This window comes from Battus philenor, unplaced genomic scaffold (genome assembly GCF_028537555.1).
Source record: "Battus philenor isolate CCGP_79_NKW_IND1 unplaced genomic scaffold, ilBatPhil1.0.hap1 SCAF_18, whole genome shotgun sequence".
NCBI classification, from domain to species: Eukaryota; Metazoa; Arthropoda; class Insecta; order Lepidoptera; family Papilionidae; genus Battus; species Battus philenor.
Window position 1 is genome coordinate 3,029,651 of NW_027181680.1, and position 21,448 is coordinate 3,051,098.

At 34.7% G+C, this 21,448-nt stretch overlaps 3 protein-coding genes across 3 annotated transcripts; 2 read left to right on the top strand and 1 right to left on the bottom strand.

The window, feature by feature from the left end:
• LOC137920336 (uncharacterized) lies at positions 1-1,011 on the bottom strand. Its single transcript, XM_068763635.1, has one exon. It carries the CDS (start codon positions 951-953, stop codon positions 87-89), a length of 867 nt encoding a protein of 288 aa, XP_068619736.1. The 5' UTR covers positions 954-1,011; the 3' UTR covers positions 1-86.
• Positions 1,012-10,653: 9,642 nt separating this feature from the next.
• LOC137920333 (sarcoplasmic reticulum histidine-rich calcium-binding protein-like) lies at positions 10,654-11,736 on the top strand. Its single transcript, XM_068763633.1, has one exon. The coding sequence runs from the start codon at positions 10,654-10,656 to the stop codon at positions 11,734-11,736; it is 1,083 nt and encodes a 360-aa protein (XP_068619734.1).
• A 3,315-nt stretch (positions 11,737-15,051) lies between these two features.
• On the top strand, positions 15,052-16,067 carry LOC137920335 (sarcoplasmic reticulum histidine-rich calcium-binding protein-like). The gene has a single exon (XM_068763634.1). It carries the CDS (start codon positions 15,081-15,083, stop codon positions 16,047-16,049), a length of 969 nt encoding a protein of 322 aa, XP_068619735.1. The 5' UTR covers positions 15,052-15,080; the 3' UTR covers positions 16,050-16,067.
• Positions 16,068-21,448: the final 5,381 nt, after the last annotated feature.

The following is a 21,448-nucleotide window of genomic DNA, read 5'->3' on the forward strand; positions in this document are numbered from 1 at the left end:
CTTTATACTACAAATGGGACGAATGTAATTATTTTTATGAACACTAAATCGCTGAATAATACTTCTTATTCGATGTCTAAACAATTTTACTTATTGTTATCTTTCCGTGGAGGTATTTGCGGGAACATAGGTAGAATGCTCAGGACTTTGTCCACTAGTAAAGAAGTCTTTTCTCCTAACTTATCCATATAAATACCTATATCCCAAGGTGACCTGATGGTTCTAACAGAACCCCTACGATCTCGCTCTCCGCTTTCATCCACTTCATCACCAACATCTTCGTGGGAGTAAACAATTTTTACCAACTTCTCTGACATCCTTGTAGTAATGTCATCGTAGTAATCGTCCTGTTTGCTCTTCCTTGCTTTCTCTGTAGCCTTCTCAATGTCTTCGCGTTTAACCGGGTTTTTATTACGTGTTGTAACTGGTTCCGTATTTGTTTTTTTACCGGGAGTCGTTGGTTTTGTTTCTAATTTAGCAGCAGATTTAATTGTACCATAATTTTTATCTAATTTCACTCTGGGCTCTACTGGTTTGCCTCGTGCGGCGAATTCGTCATGATTGACGTCGAATTCGTAATCGTCCACATTAAAGTCTTCGTCTTCGTTCTCGCTGGAATCTCTGTACTTTTCCGGCCAACGTACTAATCTCGTTTGGTAATCTTCTTCGTAATTAATTTCCACGTACATTGGTATCGGTTTCTTCACTAACGGTACTTTTGCTTTCTCGACAGAACGCTTGAAGTTGTTGTTCTTCTCCTGGCTGATTTCACTGTGCGAGCGACCTTTGCGTTCATGTTTTTCGTGATCGTGGAGACAGTGTTTGGTTATGGAGACAGTTTTGAAGTCGTCATTCTTCGAAACAACTGCAATGTCCGTCGTTCTGACCAGGAGTCGAGCTTTGATTTCCATAATATATGTGAGAAAAATCACAAAAATAATTATATCTTTCATTGCTGTGTTCCGTGAGAGGCTCCTGCTGTATACCGACTAGCGTGAGCGGGCGTATTGATTGAAAGTATAATATAAACAAGAAATGTTTTTAATAACTGTCCGAGCCGAAACAATGTGCTCTCGGTGCAAATACGTAGTAATAAACAATATTTTTATAACAGACTCACAAGTGAATCAGTATTGTGAGATACATTGCTCCTGTTAGGGTTCCGTAGGAATTTCAATACAATTTTAATATTATTAGTTTTTCAAATCTCCAGTTCCAAACGAACATAAATTTCATATTCCTTTTAATAGAGAAAACCAACTAGCAAAAATTTCACTGCATCGATCGTCATAAAAACTAACCTAAATACCTTTTTCCTTTAATATATTTGCTAAGCTTTTAAGTATTATGTTACCACTTTTGTAATGTTGAAATATGTTGAGAAAAAAATATGATTTTAATTATTAAATAAAGCTATTCTTAACGTTTTCATGTAGAAAATGCTACGTTATTTCAGTGGCAACTTTAGGTTGGGTGAAACGATAATTGTTTTAATATGTACTATACATTGCGGTTGGTTATAGACGTGAATGTATAGTTAATTTGCTGTCAGTTAATGTATGGTACTCTGTACCAAAAATTCAATAGTTTCAGAAAAAATAAATAATGTAGTGATATTATATTAAAAGAAGCGGTTTTAAGATTCGGATTTTTTCAAATTAAAATTAATTGTTGTTTACTATCTATCCCTGCACACTTGTACTGTACCTACACACTTTACATACGTCGATTGAAAATAAAATGAATAAAAGTAAAAAAGCTTATAAGCTTTTTGCTAGCATATGAGCTATACGTCCATCCCTTAAAAGCGTTTTTAGCTACAACCAATTACCTGCATGCTGTAATAATGTTGCTATATTCTATAGTGTGTATTTATTATTATATATTGTAGTGTATGCTAATAAAATTTTGTCGGGAAAGGAATCCGCGATATATTTATAAAAGTACATTGGTCCCTATGTTACAAGCCATTAACGTTTTAACAAAACTTTATTATCAAAACAAATGCATTTGATTACGGATACATATTTCGATTTGTGAAAACAAATGAAATTTGATCAAAACGAGATAATGATATCATTTGACGTATGTTATGTTTGACGTAAAGGTTATGTGTAACATTTGATTCATTTTCTTTTAGGAACAATTATGTTTTATTTAAAATATTTATTTATAGCAAAATTAATTTAGTGTAGCAATTGAGCGAGGCACGTCGCTCTTGCAATTGACGCGGAGGCTGTTGGGGTCGAAAGGTTCTCGAACACGAACCAATAGAGGCAGCATTTTTTTTTAATGGCCTCCGCTATTGGGTACCTCTCGTACCCCCTATCTAGTTTGGGACAGGGATTTTATTTAAACATAATTTTTTCAGAGTTTTATCTTTATTCGACACTCACTTTCATACGAAACTGAGTGTCGAATAAAGATATTTTATTTTATACATTTTTATTTTTATTTTCAATTTCTTTTATTCTTTCCTGGTATCCTTCACAATATCTTGCAATTTTCATTCTTTCATTCCTTTTTACTTTCATCGCTTTCCTTTCCTCATCTTTTTACTCTTAGGTTAAAAAAAAATAGAGGCAGCATGGGTAGGAGGCCTACCTTACCACTAGGATGAGAAACATAGTCAAGGACGCTGGAAGCCGCTGTATGTGGGCAGTGCAAGACCGGCCATGGCGATTTTCGAGGGAGGTCCCCTTGGACATCTATCGATCAACATAATGATGGCTATTAATGTATATTACTTTTAGTAACACTGCTGGGATCGAAGACCGTGAAAGTTTACAGGTTTTTGACCTAAAAAGCCTAATTTTGTGGTTGCTTTTGCATGACAACATCTTTGCAGACGAGCTATGATATATAGTTGTTGGCATATTCACGAACTTTGAAAGGCAAAGCACGGAAGACGGTATGTTTAAACCTGGATTACATGACTTGGCTTGATCATTTGGAAACCTCTGGTCGGAGCGTTACATCACATCCAATATCGATCGCTTATACGGCCTATTTATAGTGACATGCCGTTAGTCCTCGAGGGCGAATCTGGTTTATATTTTCGGTATTGATTTAAACTATTCAAATTCCGCAGACTTGAGAAACCGGCGCGGAAGGCGCGTAGAGTGAATTTCACTTATGTAACTTAGCTTAAAGCCTTCAAACTAAGTTACATAAGCAGTCCTAGCAACCTCGGCACGGGCCGTTAAATAACACAGGGCTGAATATCAACTCAGTCGATTGATGATGTCTGGATGCTAGCTAACATTACTATAAGTTCGAAGCATAGCGTTAGCGCTGGGAAAAGCGAGGGAAGAAACTTTACCAATGCTAAGTAAGAAAAAGACCAATATTTATCCACTTCCGCACATGCAGTGGTAGTCGTGCAACAAAGTGCACCGCCCGCCAGCCCGCTGATAAATGCGTATGCAGCAAGCAATGCGAATTACACAAATGCCACCGACAAATCACTCAACACGTGTTTCACCCCTCCACGAGGCATCTTCAGGAGTACCAATGCTCCTATGTGAATTGAGTAGATTTACCGTATCATAGGCATTCACAGGATCATGAGTATTTGGCCTACTAAACGTTGTATTGGTTGCCTTAAATATCCTTTCAGTGAATAGTTTTCAGGACTTCCGAAATGAGACTTTAGCTTGTACTGTCACTTGAAACGAGTTTAACATTTCGATTCGAATGTACTCGAGAGGGCAGTGTCGTTGCTTGGTCGGTTTCTATTGCTATTTTGTGAATTGTATTATGAAATTATTAAAATTGATATGAATAAATATTATTCCTGGTCTTAAGTATTTATTATAATTTTTAATTTTAATTATAAATAAGAGTTCCAGTTATTATTTGTGTTAACAAGATGATATTGAATAAAAAAAAATGTAAAATTGAGTTAATGTAGTCGCTTCCAAACTTTCATACTGGAAGACCCTGGGGGAGGCCTATGTCCAACTGTGGACGTCTTACGGCACAAATGACGATGATGGGAATAAGTAAAAGAGAACAAATGTCTCTTTGGAGTGACTGTAGAGGTCTATGCGTTTAAGTTTATCGTATTATATTTTAATTGAATAGGGAGAGCAATTGTAGTCCAGCGGTAGAGAAATGAAACTTGTGATTGTAGGTAACAGATTCGATACAATCTTATATTTGTCACACCTAGTGCACTAATTATATAGGATGGCCTCTGCTCACAAATAGGTTTCCAGAGGATGAACAGCTTTATCCTCTGCGTACCATAACTACTACACTGCGATTGCCATCCCACATGTCAAGCGTGGCATGGTATATCCCCCCATAGATAATTTCAGAGGGGGAGGTGTAAATTTTTTATGGGCTATTGATACGTACAATGAAACCTTCTTTGTGACAGAAAAGGATCTGACCGTCTACGTCGGTGATTCCCAAAGTGGTCTTTATCGACCCCTAGGGGTTTATGACAACCTGCAAGGGGTCTAGGTCAGCGAATAAATTTTTTTTTAAATATTACGTATATTTTACATAACAGACACAAAATTCTATTATGAGTAGTTTTAATTTAAATTCAATTAATAAATGTATAAATTAACATGTATTTTTACTTTAAGTTTTTAACACTAAACTTCACTACAGTTTGAAATTTAAAGGAAATCAATATCAGGTAAGTATAGGGTCTACTCAACACGGAAAAATATGGCAAGGGGTCTACGACACAAAAAAGTTTGGGGAACTCTGGTCTACGTAGTGTTCTAACAGTAATTTTGGTCCTATAAAAAAGGTTGAGTTCCACTGCGCTATTGTGCATAAATACAAAGAATATTTTACATATTTCTCGTGTTACATATGCATTGTATACAGACTATTTGCTATTAACGTCTATAGTTTTAAACAACAGTGACCTAATGCATATAATGTTTTTTATTAAAACATTACTTCACCGTCAGTGTAAAAACATTTAATACATTGCATTAATATTATATGATTCATACTTGTTACAAAGTTGTATGAAGAATTCATTATACGTTTTATAAATACAGGGTGATTGGATATATCTGAAAAAAATTTAAAGGGATGAATTTACAGTGAATATAAAAATCCTTTACACCTATTAACAATCACTCTGTATAAAGGGATCACTCTAATATATATTAAATTAGTTATATTCTATTGGCAGACCAAAAACTGCGTAACTACAATCCGAAGGGACAGACACTAAAGAATAAATGATTTTAATATTTAGTTATTCGAATTTTGAAAACTGTTTTTACGCATTGAGTCAGTTACTATTTCTAAAACTGATGACTTTTAGATAGGGTGCACCATACATTAATTGACATCAAATGAGCATATATTTATATTTAAACTCCGTTACAGCTTTTTAAATCTAGAACCAATCATCCTATATATGTGTCGCATAGTTTCATCAGTCAAAATGACACCTCAAACGAATACAGTAAAAGAAAACTCGAAGACCGTATATTTATAGTAAAAGATTCTGAAGTAACACATCAATAATTCCTTTATTCATCTTCATCATCAGACTTGAGACGCCCACAGCTGGACATAGAATTATTCCAAAGATTTCCGATACAACCGTTGGAAGCGGCCTGCATCTAGTGCTTTGTTTAGGTTGTCGGTAGTGATATACAGACTATATGCATCTATCATAGATAAAGTTCTATCTATATTTTTGGATAGGCGTTCCACGCTGCACTTCTTGGTCTATAGTCTCCGCTCCGGAGCTTTAAAGCCTTAGGTTTATTACTAAAGTATATCTATTTATGTTCCTCCTGAAGATCAATATCCTAAAACGTTTTCGGTAGAATGATATCGTAGTATTGTATCTATATCTACAGTGACTTATTAATTGGAACATATCGATATCAAAATGTTTGACACCTCTGGCGAATACGATACCACAGTGATATAAATCTAAAATTGTAGATTTACCAGAGCCTATTAAGTAAGAAATATAAACCTATATTTTTTCTTGTGAATTATTATAGTATAGTGTTACCAAAACCGCAACAAAGCTTGAGGAAAAAAAAAGCATGACCACTGCCGCTGCGTGGGTTGACGACGGACTGAGAGAAAGCAGCTCCATGGCTAAGCGAATTGCCTAGTGGAAGTGGCAGTAAATAGGCCACATAACGTGCAGAACAGATAGCAGCTGGCGACTTTAGGTTTAGGAGTATAGACACGTGTATCTACAAGGCTGTTCAGCGTGTTCCTTGTGGGCGGCGATCTCATAGAGAAATCCCGAGTATAGGACTCACCTTAGTTCGTTAAATGACTTTGAGCTTATTGAAGACATTCAGAGTGAGATACTAGACCCACAAGTTAGACAAAACGACCTAGTTAAGGTCGACCGAAGAGACTTAATGTAGGCTTTCACAACGATTACTTTTAAATAAAAATGCGTTGATATAAAGCTAGTATAATTTATAATTACTCGTAGGCAAGTCCCTGATCTTTTCTCGCTATCGGCATAAAAAAGAAAATTAAGGATATTATCCAAAATATTTACAAACAGACCACTATACTCCGGTATCATAATCAACAAACGTAAAGTATTCACTGAATGAACGGCGTCACTGACAATGTATGTATTCATGTTTACACTCGGCCGAATCAACAAATATCTTCAATGCAAACAAATGGACTCTAATAAAATTGTTACACCAATAAAGAACACGTCTTTTGTCAGTGCAGCGTCAGCCAAGATGAAGATAACGTTTGAATATATTAGTGTATTTTTTTATATTAATGTTTTCTCGCGTGTCTTCTCGCATTATATGTACGATGATATCGCGAACATCAGAGGTTTTCTCCCACCGACCGACGGCTCGTACACGAGGACTAAACTGAACGGACACAAAAAATACTTCAACAGCCAAAATCAGAAATATCAAAAGCTTGTTAACGAAAGATCCGTAGATTCACATTTCAGAGTTATAAAATCATCAGGATTTTCCAATTCATTAATGTCAAATGTAAACGCACGCGAAGAAATGAGAAATTATCAAAAATACACCGTCCCGTCAACTAATCTACTGGAAGATATAACGATCAGAGAAACTAAAAGTCCAATGACGAAACAAATGACAAAACAATCATTGGACAATTTGTTTACCGACTTCAATAAGTCAATTGTGAATGGAAGTCAGACAAGAAAACCGACAACTGATAGTATCAACGAAAACGTATATAGAAACACTAACACGATACTCCGAGATAGAAAAGAAACCTATAGCTCTTCGTTTCCCGATGTTCCAAAGGTCGTCACCAGACAAAGCCAACGTCACAGAAATACGCCATCAGCTAACAGATCTTTAAATTTCCCACACAAGATTCAATCGCTTATAAAAATCAACAAAACCGTTCACAGATCATCAAACGACAACGGCGTTCCAAACGTGAGGAGGGTGTTCAACGAAAAAATCGGTAAACTATCCGAAAAAATACAACAAAAAACGGGAAGAAAGAGAGATATCAATGAAGATGATATATACTTGGAAAAAAATAAGTACTATACTATGGCTGATAATGTAATCACATTAAAAAGAGCGCCTGTCGACCAACCGATTATTGCGAATATAGTGGACGACAATACCGACTTTACAAATAGTCCTTACGCAGTCTTCTATAGAATGAGCCCTGATATCATAGACCAGCAAGACGGCTACATGGTCATGGGCGCTCGAGATGACCGCGTGAATAACCTCTACAAGGAAAGAGAAGCCGCGATGAATTCAGAAAATGAGATATCGAGCAGGAAAAGTAACTACAGAAAGTTTTCTAACAACGTCAAAATGCACGGTAAAGTTAAAAATTTCTCAAATTTTAGAAACTATTAATACATACAAAAATAACTCACGGAATCTCGACTTAAATCTAAAAAAACGAATGTCAAATAATAATAGTAAAACATACTACAAATAACACGAACGTAAATTCGATTGAATCAAAAAACCATGTAGAAATAGATTTTACTTATTAACGGAATGGTTTAAATAAGTAAAATCGATTTAAGTAATCGATTTTTATTTATTCAAAAAAGATATGTGAGAAAAAAAGATATCACATAAAAATAAGAAGATTCTTATTTTACCTTGTGTAGTTGTGTCAAATATTGTCATTACAAATGTCTGTTAAATAAATGCATGTGAACGCGTCCTTACCTCTATATCGGTAACAAATGGGATAACTTGTGCGGTTTTTGCTATCTCTGTCTATCGTACTGTCGTAATAATCAAGATATCTAAATTTCCAAAAAAGCTGAAATGACTTTGACAATGACGACACTATGTTTACATCGCATATTGTCTAAAGATTCTCAATGAGCCATAGAGAATATGCTCGATATTCCTCTCGAATCCACGAGATTGTATCAGATCTTAATAATGTCATAATACAAAACCATATAATACGAAGAACTAATGACTACTTGGGGCTTGACGTTCTGGAGTCGAGGACCCGGATCTGATAGCACAACGTCCACCCATTAGGTGAATAAAAGACCTTGTTAATTCGTCGTGGATGTAAGCTGAATCCAACCGGACCTGGTGGATATCCCAGGGGAGTTGCATGTCCATCTGTAAACATCTGAGGAGTTAAATGAAAAGTATATATTTACAGCTCAATCGAAGTTATTGTGAAAACTTTCGTTAAGAAATACACGCTAATGTCATATATGTTAATAAATTGTATTAATACGTAAGAGATTTGTTACTTTTTAATTAAACGAATTAATAAAATATATTTTTAATAAGGCAGACTTCGAGCGTCGTATTACGGCTATCAAAGATTATATTTAACAATAAATTGCAATAATTAAAAAAAAATGGTTCCAATTACGTAATTAAATGTTAATTAATAAATTGTTCATAAATAAATGTTAATATGTTTATAAATAAATTGCATGTTTTGTTAACATTCTTTTAATTCCAGTCAAAATAAATATTCACGGCTATTTTGTTATGTTATACGTATTTATTTGTTACATGGATAATTATTCTTTTTGTAAATGAAATTTACAGCATTATGTTGTTTATTTTATTATTTCATCTACTATTATTATCTGTGCATTGTTCATACCGTTGATTGATGGATAATGTCTTTAGCGGTCGTTGTCGTCTTCGTCTTTCCAGCCCATTGCAAGGCATAGATCACCTCAAAGATTTTTTAGTGTGGATACACCATTATCGCCATTCTTGGCGATCGTAGTGTGGTATTATGTATTATGGTAGGCCGAGGACACTGGTGCCTATCACCTAAAAACTTGTTTGTGTGCAGTGGCTTTTACAGTTTGTGAATTATAAGATTGTATCAACGGAATCGAACTCGTGACGTACGATCGCTTATCTCTCTCCTCTACGCCTGGGCTACCACTGCTTCGAAATTCAGAAATTAATAATATATAGAAAAATATTTTTTCACAAAATTTTCAATATGTTTATATATGTCTTAATCTTAATAAATATTAAATACAAAAAGAATCATTAAAAGTTGATGCTACTAAATATGTTTATATCTAATTGTATTTATATAATTTTTTGATGTATGTTTTATATATATAAAAAGTAACTTCATTTCGCCTAATAGAATAAAACAAAGAGAGATAAAATTTATAAGAGACAGCTGAATAAGATCGAGCGTATAAATAAAAATTATTGGAATTTTAAATTACATATTTTTCAGGATTCTTTACTGTAGATGAGTATGGCATATAATCCCTGATTTTTTATTATCAACATTTACGAATAAATTGTTTTTTTTTTTATTATTTCTTTTATTGTCATCATTTCATCAGTAAGACGTCCTGTTGGACATAGGACCTTTTTCCATAGACATCCAATACCAGTTAGACGCAGCCGTCTTCCAACTACCTCAACAAGTTCGTCTGTTCAACTTATATTTGGACGTTCTGCTCTGCGCTTTTCAATCCGTGGTCTCCACTTCCAAAACTTGAAATCTCCAGCGGCTATATATTTGCTATGAAATCGACATTCCACCACTTCAATTTGCCAATACGTTGGGATACGTCGGTTTAAATTCGAGACGGCTTTGCTTTCCTCTGCTTCAGAACTTATTCCGGTTTCTTTAAACGTTAGTTATTCTTTTACAGTGTGATAAATTTTACTGTTTTATACAATAAATATATTACATTTCAGTCTTTATATTGTTAGTAAAATTAATTTAAAATTCACTCAACTATAGATGACTGCTTTCTTAGCTTTCTACATGGTACAGAAATCCAAATAGAAATATAAAGATAGAAACTGCCATTGATATCCTTATAATAGTAATAACGATGTATTTGCATTATATTTAATAACTGTAGAAACTTAAGTCAAATCGCAATAACATCGGAAATAAAATTTATAAATAATTAGTATAGTATTTATCGATTGACTTGAAAAAAATCTTATTGAAGAAAAGGTTTTAATTCAGGCACGTATTTTTTGTGACAATCAGTCGCAGGCAATGCACCGTACAAATAACACAGGGTTTTTCATTATCATTGACACAGAAGAGCGTTGCACAATCTCGAGAGCGATCCAGAACCGGGTCATTTATGAATGCCGGCTAAACTGCTTTATGTTCACTATATAAATGTTCGTCTGACTGTCAGTCGTCATTAGTTTGAAAGATATCGGCAGCATGGCGCGGCGTGTTGTCTATTTGTTAATCTTGACTGTTGCCTCCTGCATGGAGATGAGGGAGACCGTGGAACGCATGGTCATGGTCCGCACAACCGGATCTGACCTTCAACCAGCTGCCACCGGCTATATCTACAAGAAACAGAGCGACGGCTTAGCCAGTGTAACCAAAATGGATGAAAGTGAAATATTAGAACAGTTATCGAAATTCTACGATCAGCCTAAAGTGTACGCAGCTCCCGATAAAGATGCATCAGGTAAAAGTGCTGAAGCTGATGAAAGCAAAGCTGCTTCGAATTCAAAGGAAGCATACGTAATCCCAGTTGAAGAAAAACAAGAGGAGAAAGACGATCACATAGACGGAATAGCAGATGATGACTACGCGAAACACTACGACGGTTACGATGATTATAAAAAAAAATTCGCAGACTATCTTCACGGCTTAGGGCATTTCAAAGATGGTATCTATCACGAGCATGGTGGCGGCGAAAGCTATGGCTCCGATGGACATCACGAGTACGGAGGGAAAGGATACAAAGGATTCGGTGCCAAACATCATTACGCTAAGGGAGAGGACGATGACTATAACAAAAAGGGATACGAAGGTTTCTACGGTTCTGATGAAGGTGGTCATAAAAAGGAATACGACGAAGCCGATAAGTATGGTGAACATTACGAAAAAGGCCACGGAGAAAAAGGCGGTGACCATGGACACAAGGAAGAACACAGCAAAGGGGAGAAAGTTGAAGGATTTCACAAAGTATACGACAAAGACGAATTCAAGAAGGATCATGACTTCTATGAAGGCGATGCACATAAAGGTGATTTCCACAAATACGACAAGGGCCATAAATACCACGAATCCGATAAAGGAGAGCATAAAAAAGGAGATTCTCATGACTCAGCACATCACGAGGCAGGGTATGGAAAGGAAGGTCACAACGAGAAGAAGTCCGGTGATGGCCATGGTGCTGGATTCTCGGTTGAAAAAGGAGGAAAATCTGGATACCATGGACACGAGGATTTCGGCGCAAAGGGCGGAGCTTTCAAGGGCAAGGAGTACGGCTACGAGATCAAACATTAAGGAACTGTTCATGATTGTTATTTTGTTGAGTTTTGGTAGTTTTGTAAATATGTACGTGTAGATATAAAAATAAGCCAAATAACCAAATTGTTTTTTTTATTATTGTTTTCATATATAAAAATATTTAAAATTAATTAATCGCCTTTTTATCTTGTTCTCTTTATTCAGCCACACATTTATGTTTTTAAATCATGTTTCTTAAATTAAAAATACTCGACGACTAAAGTAATATAAACATATATATTATTTTGTTTTATTAATATATACTATTTTTGTAAACCATCATTATTATTTGTTAATATTGATTCCGGTGTAGTATTTCTAGTCAAAAAGAAGAAAAGTAGTATCTATTTTCATATTACTTATGCATTGTACCTTTGGGGAATTAGAATTGAAAGTTTTTAGTTCCAATTTACCTCCCCATATTTTAATTTCTTACAAAAAAAGATAATCACTAGTGCATCCTTAGAAGTAATATTATTCAATTTATTTGTAGGACATACAATAACCGTAATTATTATTTGGAATTATCTGTACCTATGTCTTCGTCCGTGTGGAATTAAAAAAAAAATTTTACTTTTTTTGTTTTAAGAATTTTACCTTATTACACCAGCTACCTGTCAGTACAAATCCCGTCAAAATCGGTCTACTCTTTACAGAGATCAGAGGTACATACATTCATGTACATCTTGTAAATAACGTTTATTTTTATATTACCAACAGACACTCTGATTTCATTTAATTGTATAGATAATGATTTACCATTACACTTGGATACTAATCTATTTAACACCAGCGCACGTCAAATTAGAAATACCCTAAGTAGGGAATATTTTGGTGATGATGGGAGACATCAGGAGATATCCTATTGCCAGGTGGGACAATATAGCACGGCTTGGCATGGTTCATTCGTTTTGTTGTGTTTTTTTTTGTATTTTTCACATCAATCAATATAAACGCTAATGATACCATATAAGTGGAAGCTTGTAATAAGCAACCGTCACAAGCAATATAGGTATAAAATAAAATGTTTAATTTAAATACAGTATGTTTTATTTAATTCCTAGCTGATCCCGCAAACTTTGTTTTTCCATGTATTTCATTTTTAGGAAACATTAAAAAACAAATTAAAAATAAGGATTGAACGTAGAGGGATGAAAATTTAGGGTTGTATGTATTTTTGTAAGCTGTATCATAAAAACAAAAATAAAAATTTTAGAGGTGGACCACCCTTAACATTTAGGGGGATGAAAAATAGATGTTGTCCGATTCTCCCCCTGGCCGATATGCGTGCTAAGATTCACGAAAATCGGTCGAGCAGTTTCGGAGGAGTTCAATCACGCACACCGTGACACGAGAATTTTATATATTAGATTAAGAGTAGCCCTCATACAACACGGCATCCTATAACACGGTTTCGTTATAACAAAATAAAGAAACTGTAAATTTCTTAGTTCAATACCCTGGCGAGGCTTGTTGTCGTAAAGATGTTCTCTTACGAATTTCACAGATTAGAGGGGTTGGATTAGTACCCGTTTAGCATTCCTAGGCAAGAGCTCCTAAGAGCCTGGGGCGCTTGGTCCTCGACTCAACCAGATCCTACTACCTGATTACTTCTATTTATTTCTACCACTTCGAGAAGCGTACAATGATCGATGGTTGGCAGTTTCCGTGATTTAAAATTTCAATAAAAATTATTTAGAAATAAAATGTGTTTTTTAAATAGTTCTTGAAACATGTCACCACATAGCATGGCGTTTCCTAGAAACCCACCTACCGTGTTACACAAAAGTTATCTGTATATATTTGCCCGTTTGGCATTTTGTTCAATGACATTTTGCCATTATGCGATTATGCATTTTAATCAATAACCACCGATTCGGATCTTTACTACTAGCATTTGTTATGATTAAAGCAAGAAATACAAGTTAAAAACAAGATAGGCTTATAGCGCATCCTAAAATTCCCACCTGTTTTTCTCTGTTCAGAATTTTCTAGGTTTAATAGCTTGACGCGTCATGTTGATCAGAAGTTAGAAAATTTCTACAGTAACGGAATCGTATCACTACCTATAAGACGGCAAGAAAGCACCGAATAAAATAGCACTTACATTCTATAGTTAAATGTATATAAACTCTTGAATTTTCACATAAAATATGAAGGAACTTCAATGAATTATGACAGATTCCACTTACATATCACTCATCACAATATCTCTGGAACCATAAGGTTAAGAAACTTGAAATTTGGTAAGAATAATCCTTTGATCAAGTAAAGGTCAACTAAGAATGGATTTGATAAAATTTTGTATACAGAAGGGTCTAAGTTTATTAAATTTGCGAAGCGGGTCCGGAACAACTAACTAGTGGTGTATAAACTATAAAGATGATTCTGCAGCCAGTTAAATTATATCTTTAAGTACAAAATAATTCTATTGACTTCTCGAAAAGAAATTTAAATCTTTTGCGAAATAATCACTTTAGCGTTTACTTAATTAAAGAATAGACTTACGAAAACTTAATGCAGACAATGTCTAGTGCGCTAGCTCCGTCAATTGTTAATTATTTTGTGTCAAGTAAAATGAAGAAATTCGACCAACCGTTCCTGGAAATATAATTTTAATTAACGTTTTTTAATTAAAATGTTGAAATCGAAAACAACTATTGTTTTTATTTTTTTACCTTTTGACATTCTAATTTATACAGGTTGATTGGAATAGTATGAAAAAAGCTTTAAAGGGTGAATTAAAAGGTCATTTTTCACCAAAAATCTGTAAAGTTTTTACACATATTTCTAGGTGAATCTTTATTGAATTGCTTCAGGCCAATAACTTCTGGCAGTTCAAAGTTTGCAGAAACAGATAATAAACCTTAATTATATTTTAATATGTAGAAGTTAGAATTTTGAAACGGTTTTTCTTTAATATATTATCATTACGTTATTCAATGTTTCTGAAACCATTGTTATGTATACAACCAATTATCCTGAATATAATAAAACTACATAAATAAAAATAAAGATTACGATGCCTTATGGAAATTATATCACAGATTAAATAAGACAAGTTCAAGGTGAATGGCCTATATAACTAGCCATTAGAGGGTCAAGAAAAAAAACGGCAACGTTTGGCTGCGGTCGGCATACCGTTCGGTATTGTGCAACGATCTTTTTTTTTCTCTAGTAATGTCTTTGTCACCTATAACCTCGTTAATATTCGAACTGTTACATGGCTACAAGAGGTGGCACACTCACGGACCTTCCGTCGTGTTAAGCAGATATAAATATTGAGCAACGGGCTGTTGGAAGTATAACGGAACAAGGAGCTGAAGTGAAAACATCTCAACATGAAGACAACTGTTTGTGTTTTGTTTGTCCTGGCATACGGGGCAGCGGTGCAAGTGGATTATGCACCACCAGCGGCCACCAGCTACATCTATAGAAGCGACAACGGAGCCCCAGGCAAGCTGATACAGCTGGGTGCCCACGGCTATGAACAGCCGCAGATATACGCGCCCCCTCTGCCAATAGCGCAACCGATAAAGGCTTACGAAGCCTACGACCTGGTCCCAGCACCATTACCTTACATCGCAGCAAAACCTATCGTGGTTGAAGACGCTGAGGATGACGAACATTCAGAAGAAGAATCAGCCGAATACGGAGGCCATGATGGAGCAAGTTACGAAAAGGGAGACGGCAGCGACTACGGTGAACAACATCATGCCGCTCACGGTGAGAAAGGTGCCAAAGGATATAACTCCAAAGGACATCACGAAGAAGGAAAATCCGGTAGTTACGGCAAGGAACACAACGAAGGTTTCTATGAAGAAGGTGACGGCAAGAAGGTCGCCCATCATGACGTAGCTGACGCCCACGGTAAACACCACGAGTCCGGTGGAAGCTACAAAGGCGGTGACCACGGTCACAAGAAACACTTCAGCAAGGGAGAAGATGTTACCGGATACCACAAAGTGTTCCACAAGGATGAGTACAAAAAAGACCACGATTTCTACGATGTAGCAGATAAAAGCGGACATTTCAAGAAACATGGATATGAAAACAAGCACCACGGATCCGAGGTTGCAGGACACAAGAAGGGAGAGCACGGTGATACAGGCTTCGAGAAGGAAGATCATGGAAAAGCAGGGTACTACGCTAAAGGACATGTAGATGACGATCACGAAGCTCATTCCGCCGAAGAAGGTGATGACAGCCATTACAAACATCACGAGGACTACGCCAAGAAAGGAGGCAGTGGACACGAGAAAGAATATGCGTACGGAGATGAGGATGACGACGAAGATGACAAGGAATAAAATGCACTAAATAATATTTGTAAATAACTGTTAACTATTTAATTGCTCTTTGTTATGTTTGATATACGAATTCTGATGTTTTTTACGGTGGATCATTAAACGAACTATACATAAAAGAACATTTTTTTTCCATGAAGCACCCCAAATATATAAGCACAACTTAATTTATCTAAATGGAAATATTCTTACCGTTATTATGTATGATAATGATACATAAACGATTTTTAAATATCTTTGTGTTTAAAAATGTTGAGCCAGGTAGATAAATGAAAAACATCAAAAAAAGAAATGACTAATGAAACTCCTAAGATACGTGTAATCACATTAATATTTATATATTTATACACTAGCAATACAAAATATACATCCGTACATATATCCGATACCGGAACTACCAGTCAACCATTTGGACGATGTTGAGAGCTGATAATGGCAGATGAAATAAGTGAAGAAAAAGTAAAATAACAGGAAAAAAAGTTGAACATGGATATGTTACACGTACATACGTATACAGAGTGTACTACGTATACTTGACTATTGAATGTAAATAATATAATATAATATAATATAATATAATATAATATAATATAATATAATATAATATAATATAATATAATATAATATAATATAATATAATATAATATAATATAATATAATATAATATAATATAATATAATATAATATAATATAATATAATATAATATAATATAATATAATATAATATAATATAATATAATACAATCATCTTATTAAGCATTTCAACTTTAAGGTCTAGGTGGATATTAATATACAAAATTATAGAAATAAAACGTAATATAGTCTTGTCATAAATATAGTTATAAAGAAAAATGACATCGTTTTATTGTACGTAAGGTTTATTACTAATAAAGTGTGATAGTAAATACAATAATTTCAACTCATTTTAAACATATAAAGCTTTTTAGAAATGGTCTCCAATGGTTGCAATACATTCCTTTAAACGTTGAGGCCACTTTTTAGTTCGTTTCTAACCAAGATTGGTGGTCTTGTTTAAAACAAATAACTTCTGTTATCTCCCTTTGCGTACTGCTTATGTAGTTGTTTTGATTTTACCACCCTATTTGTTCAATGTCAGTTAAGAAATGAACAGTGCCTCTCTTATAGGCTGCAAGTCCCATGTCATCTTTTAAAATACGCGACATGGTTCTGGATGCCATCATCACCTCCAATGATAAAACCTATTGCTTTCGGACAAGATTTATTCGTATTCTTTAACTTACTGCTTTAATCGCATTTTTTGTACGAACACTACATTGACGGCGATATCTTTTTCTGTCACAAATAGAGGAGGTTTCATTGTACATATCAATAGCCCGGTGCACAAACATTACATTAATGGCAAACGTATGAAACATTTTAAAAAATGTATACATATATGGCTGTATACATGTATGGCTACATACCTACTTTATCTAATGCAATCACAGCGATTAGGTTCTTTATATCACACCACTTCATTTTAATAACACAAAATATTTTAATATATTTTTTATTAATGTTTTGGCGCGTTAATAAGAACAATCATGTCAGTATGACAGATTCTAAATTTAAAATTAATTTTTATTTTCAATCATAACAATATTTATGGTCTGACTAAGTATAATGTCAAAATATAACAAGTATAATATAATAAAATTCAATTATTATGGTAATCCGATCAGATTTCGCTTTAAAAGCATAACCATTGTTGGTCATCCTACTAACTAAACTTTTTACTAATTTACTGGTATTTATAACGAATTTAATATCATTTCCGACTACTGCGGAAGTCAGTCATCTTTACCATCGCAAATATGCATCTTAATCTAACCTATAACAGAAAAAAGGAACAGAAACAATTAATAATAAACTTCAATTTATTACGTTCACTAGCCAACCGATTAATTGAATGTTTAATATTGATTAAAAAAACTGTACAACGACCTTCTACGACTATTGGCGTGCGGGGACTTATTATAAAGACAAATAAGCGTTGAAAAAGCTAATTTCTTATTTCGCAATCCTCCAGTCGCGCCAACAAAGGATCACGTGCCTACTTACTTGCCTATTCACATTGCTAAATTAGAAAACTAATGATTAAAAAGCTATAAGTTTAAACATAGTACCAAGTATGGCGTAAAGAGAACCACACGCAACAAGTGTTGCCTTATTTATAACGAAATAATGTTAACAATTCTATTCAAATTAGAATATAATAACCTGTGTACTATTTAAACATTACCTTTATATACTTATTTAAATTTACAACGTAAATGAGGCTTGGTAGCCCAGCGGTGAAGGCTTGACTTGCGATCGTAAGTCGCAGCTTCGATACCCGTCATACAATCTTAAATAATTCACAGTTATGATTAATTATGAAGGATTGCCACTGCTACAAACAAGTTTTCAGGGGTTGGCAGTAATGTCCTCTGCGTACCATAATACCAGACTGCGATCGCCAACTCGCCTGCCATGCGTGGCGATTAATATGCATTTCTCCATAGATATCTTTGGGGAAGGTACATGCTTTGCAGTGGGCATCTATGGGCTGAAGTAATTACAATGACGATGGTAAATGTATTTTTTTTTAATATTTAAGCTACACATATCAAATGAAATATAATGACTTTGGAATGACGGATGGTTATGGCGTTCAGCAAGATTGTATGTGTTCTTTTTCTAAATAATTTTCTGACTTTTCAACTGTCAAACAATATGAAGTTTTTTTTTTAAATTTAACTACAAAGTGCCATTGTTTTCCCATCGTCATATTTACATACTTAAGAATATATTTTTTAATAAATCACGTATATTATTGCGTCGCAATTTAGAGTATAAGTATTTGGCTATGAATATTTTCTTCATATCGATATTGGAAAAATTAATATATCTAGTGTTCCCCTAGGCGACACATTGATTAAATATTTTCTAGCAAATTTATTGGCATTATCTTTAAAAATATTACTACTTCATGTTAGTTATATTTCGTCAAGTAGAAATAATGACAAATTCTATTGTGAGCATAATTTATATACTTAGTCTTGCAATAAATATTGTAACAAATTAAACAACATATTTTTTGCTACGTAACATTGATAACTTTCAAAGTGAGTTATTTTAATACATTAATATAAAACCATTAAAAATATATAAAGCTTATTGTTTGATCCCCGGGGGCACAATCTCTTATAATTCACACTTTGTGCATTAAATAAAATAATTATGTAGGGTTGCCACTGTTATAGACAAGTTTCCAGGGGTTCGCATCAGCGTCTTCTGCGTACTATAATAACACTGCTATCGCTAGCCCGCCTGCCAAGCGGTGCTATTATGGTATATCCCCCCCAAAGATAAATTTGGGGGAGGCCTATGTCTTGCCGAAGTCGTCTTTGTGCTGTAAAGGCGACGGCGACGAAGCTTTATGGTTCCGGAAATATTTTAATGAATCCGTACATATATAGAAATTTTATATATGTATATATTCTTTATTTGTCATTATATCTAAGTGCCTCATTATAATTAAAATATATAAAAAGCAGCAGTAAATTATTTTGTGGTAGGTTTCTTTGAAGATGGTTGTAACGTATCATTACATAAATGTTTAAAAAAACTGGTTTACGTAAAGCAAATATCGCTTCATATACAATTACTTTGTACATAGTTTGATGTTTCAAAACCGTCTCGCGTTAATTTTGAGTGGCGTTGTTAATTCAACTGATTAAACACTTCTCTAGAATTCAAAATTTACAATGTATGGTATTAAAATCATATTTATAATAATCTAATTATTTACGTCCATTACATTTATATATTTTTTCAATATCTATAATTGAATACTGTTGCTTACCTGGAAAATAAATATATTTAACGACCATATAAATAAGGTAAACAAATATGGTTAACAGACCCTTTTGCTTTGTGAACTTATGTTAGAAGAAGCTGTAAAACAGCTTTAACTTCATCAAAAACAATAGAAAAGGTAAACGTATATTAAAAGTTAGTCAATGAAATAACTACGAATTATTTTATAGCAAACAGTATTGGACAGACAGTTTAGATAAATAAGTCCAACTTATCGAAGCCAACTCAGATGGAAAGCGTTCGGGAAGCTTCGAAATATCCTCTCGTCCTAAATATTGTCTGAAGACGAAAGTCTTTGACCTATGTGTGTAATGTTGGCATAAGGATCCGAGACGTAGTCGCTTACGAAATGCCTCATATGAAGGCTCAAGGTCACACAGAAAGCAATGGAGAGGGCTATACTCCGGAGAAGAATCTAAGTCATAGAGATAGCTAGAAATATTGCTCTTCTGAAGTAGGGCAGGGCACATAGATCGTACAGCCAACGGTCGTTGGGGCGGAAAGGTTCTCTATTGACCCCCCACTAGGTAGACCGACGCTATAGTCTAGGTCCCGGGATGTCGCTGAATCTAGACAACGCTAGATCATCATGACTATCTTTGGGGAAATCATTTACCTTATAGTCAGCGTCTATCGGCTGAAAAGAAGAAGGAATTGATAGCAAATTTATATGCGGTGAATGTAAGAACTAAGTGTATAACAGCGAAATCTCTCTATAACCTGCTAAAGGATTTAGGTCTGTTCAGAGCGAAGTTTAACTTATTTCTGGAACCAGCTTACGAAGCAGCGTTGGTAGAATCATTTAAAAATTAAGGAAAGAAACCTGGTCGTTGAAGATGAAATACTTTAGCATTGCAAGAAGGCCTCCTTAAGCTTGCTAAGCGGATCGTCAGCACCGTAATAGGCCCCTTTTACTACAATGCGATGGACTTTAAATGTTGTTAACACGTTCACTGCGGGCCCAATTTTGAAGAACTTTCAGCTGGTGCGGCTGAGGTCGAATCAGCCTCAAGCTGAACTTCCTAGTAGTGCGGTTGAGGCCTTTTCTGCCTCATGTTCATCAATATTTTTTTGCAATATTGAGTCAATGCTTCGCAGACATAAAGAAAGCTATATTTGTTTTTGTCATACCTCATACGGTTGAGTGTAAACAGCCGCCGCACTAAAGAGAAAACACGAGTTTTACGCGCCGCACCAGTGCAAAGTCTACCATGAGGCTGAATCGACCTCAAGCCGCAGTGAACGTGCTAACAATATATAAACGTAAACTAGTCTAAAATTTTATTGGTTTTTCGTTATATTATAAACTGATTAAGGTTTGGTAGTAGAGCGGCAGGCGCAGCGTAAGTCGTCCACCTACACGGTAGAAAGAAAACAGTGTCAAGGTCATCAAAAGACACTGGATGCAGGTCATTTTTAATGAATCTTATTGGTAATCTCCGGAAGAAGCTTATTCCAACAGTTAACGTCTTACGGCGGAAATGATGATGACGATAAACTAACTATTAATTAATTTTATT

Coding starts and splice junctions, on each gene's coding strand:
- LOC137920336 (XM_068763635.1), bottom strand. CDS start 953: ATGAAAGATATAATTATTTTTGTGATTTTTCTCACATATATTATGGAA.
- LOC137920335 (XM_068763634.1), top strand. CDS start 15,081: ATGAAGACAACTGTTTGTGTTTTGTTTGTCCTGGCATACGGGGCAGCG.
- LOC137920333 (XM_068763633.1), top strand. CDS start 10,654: ATGGCGCGGCGTGTTGTCTATTTGTTAATCTTGACTGTTGCCTCCTGC.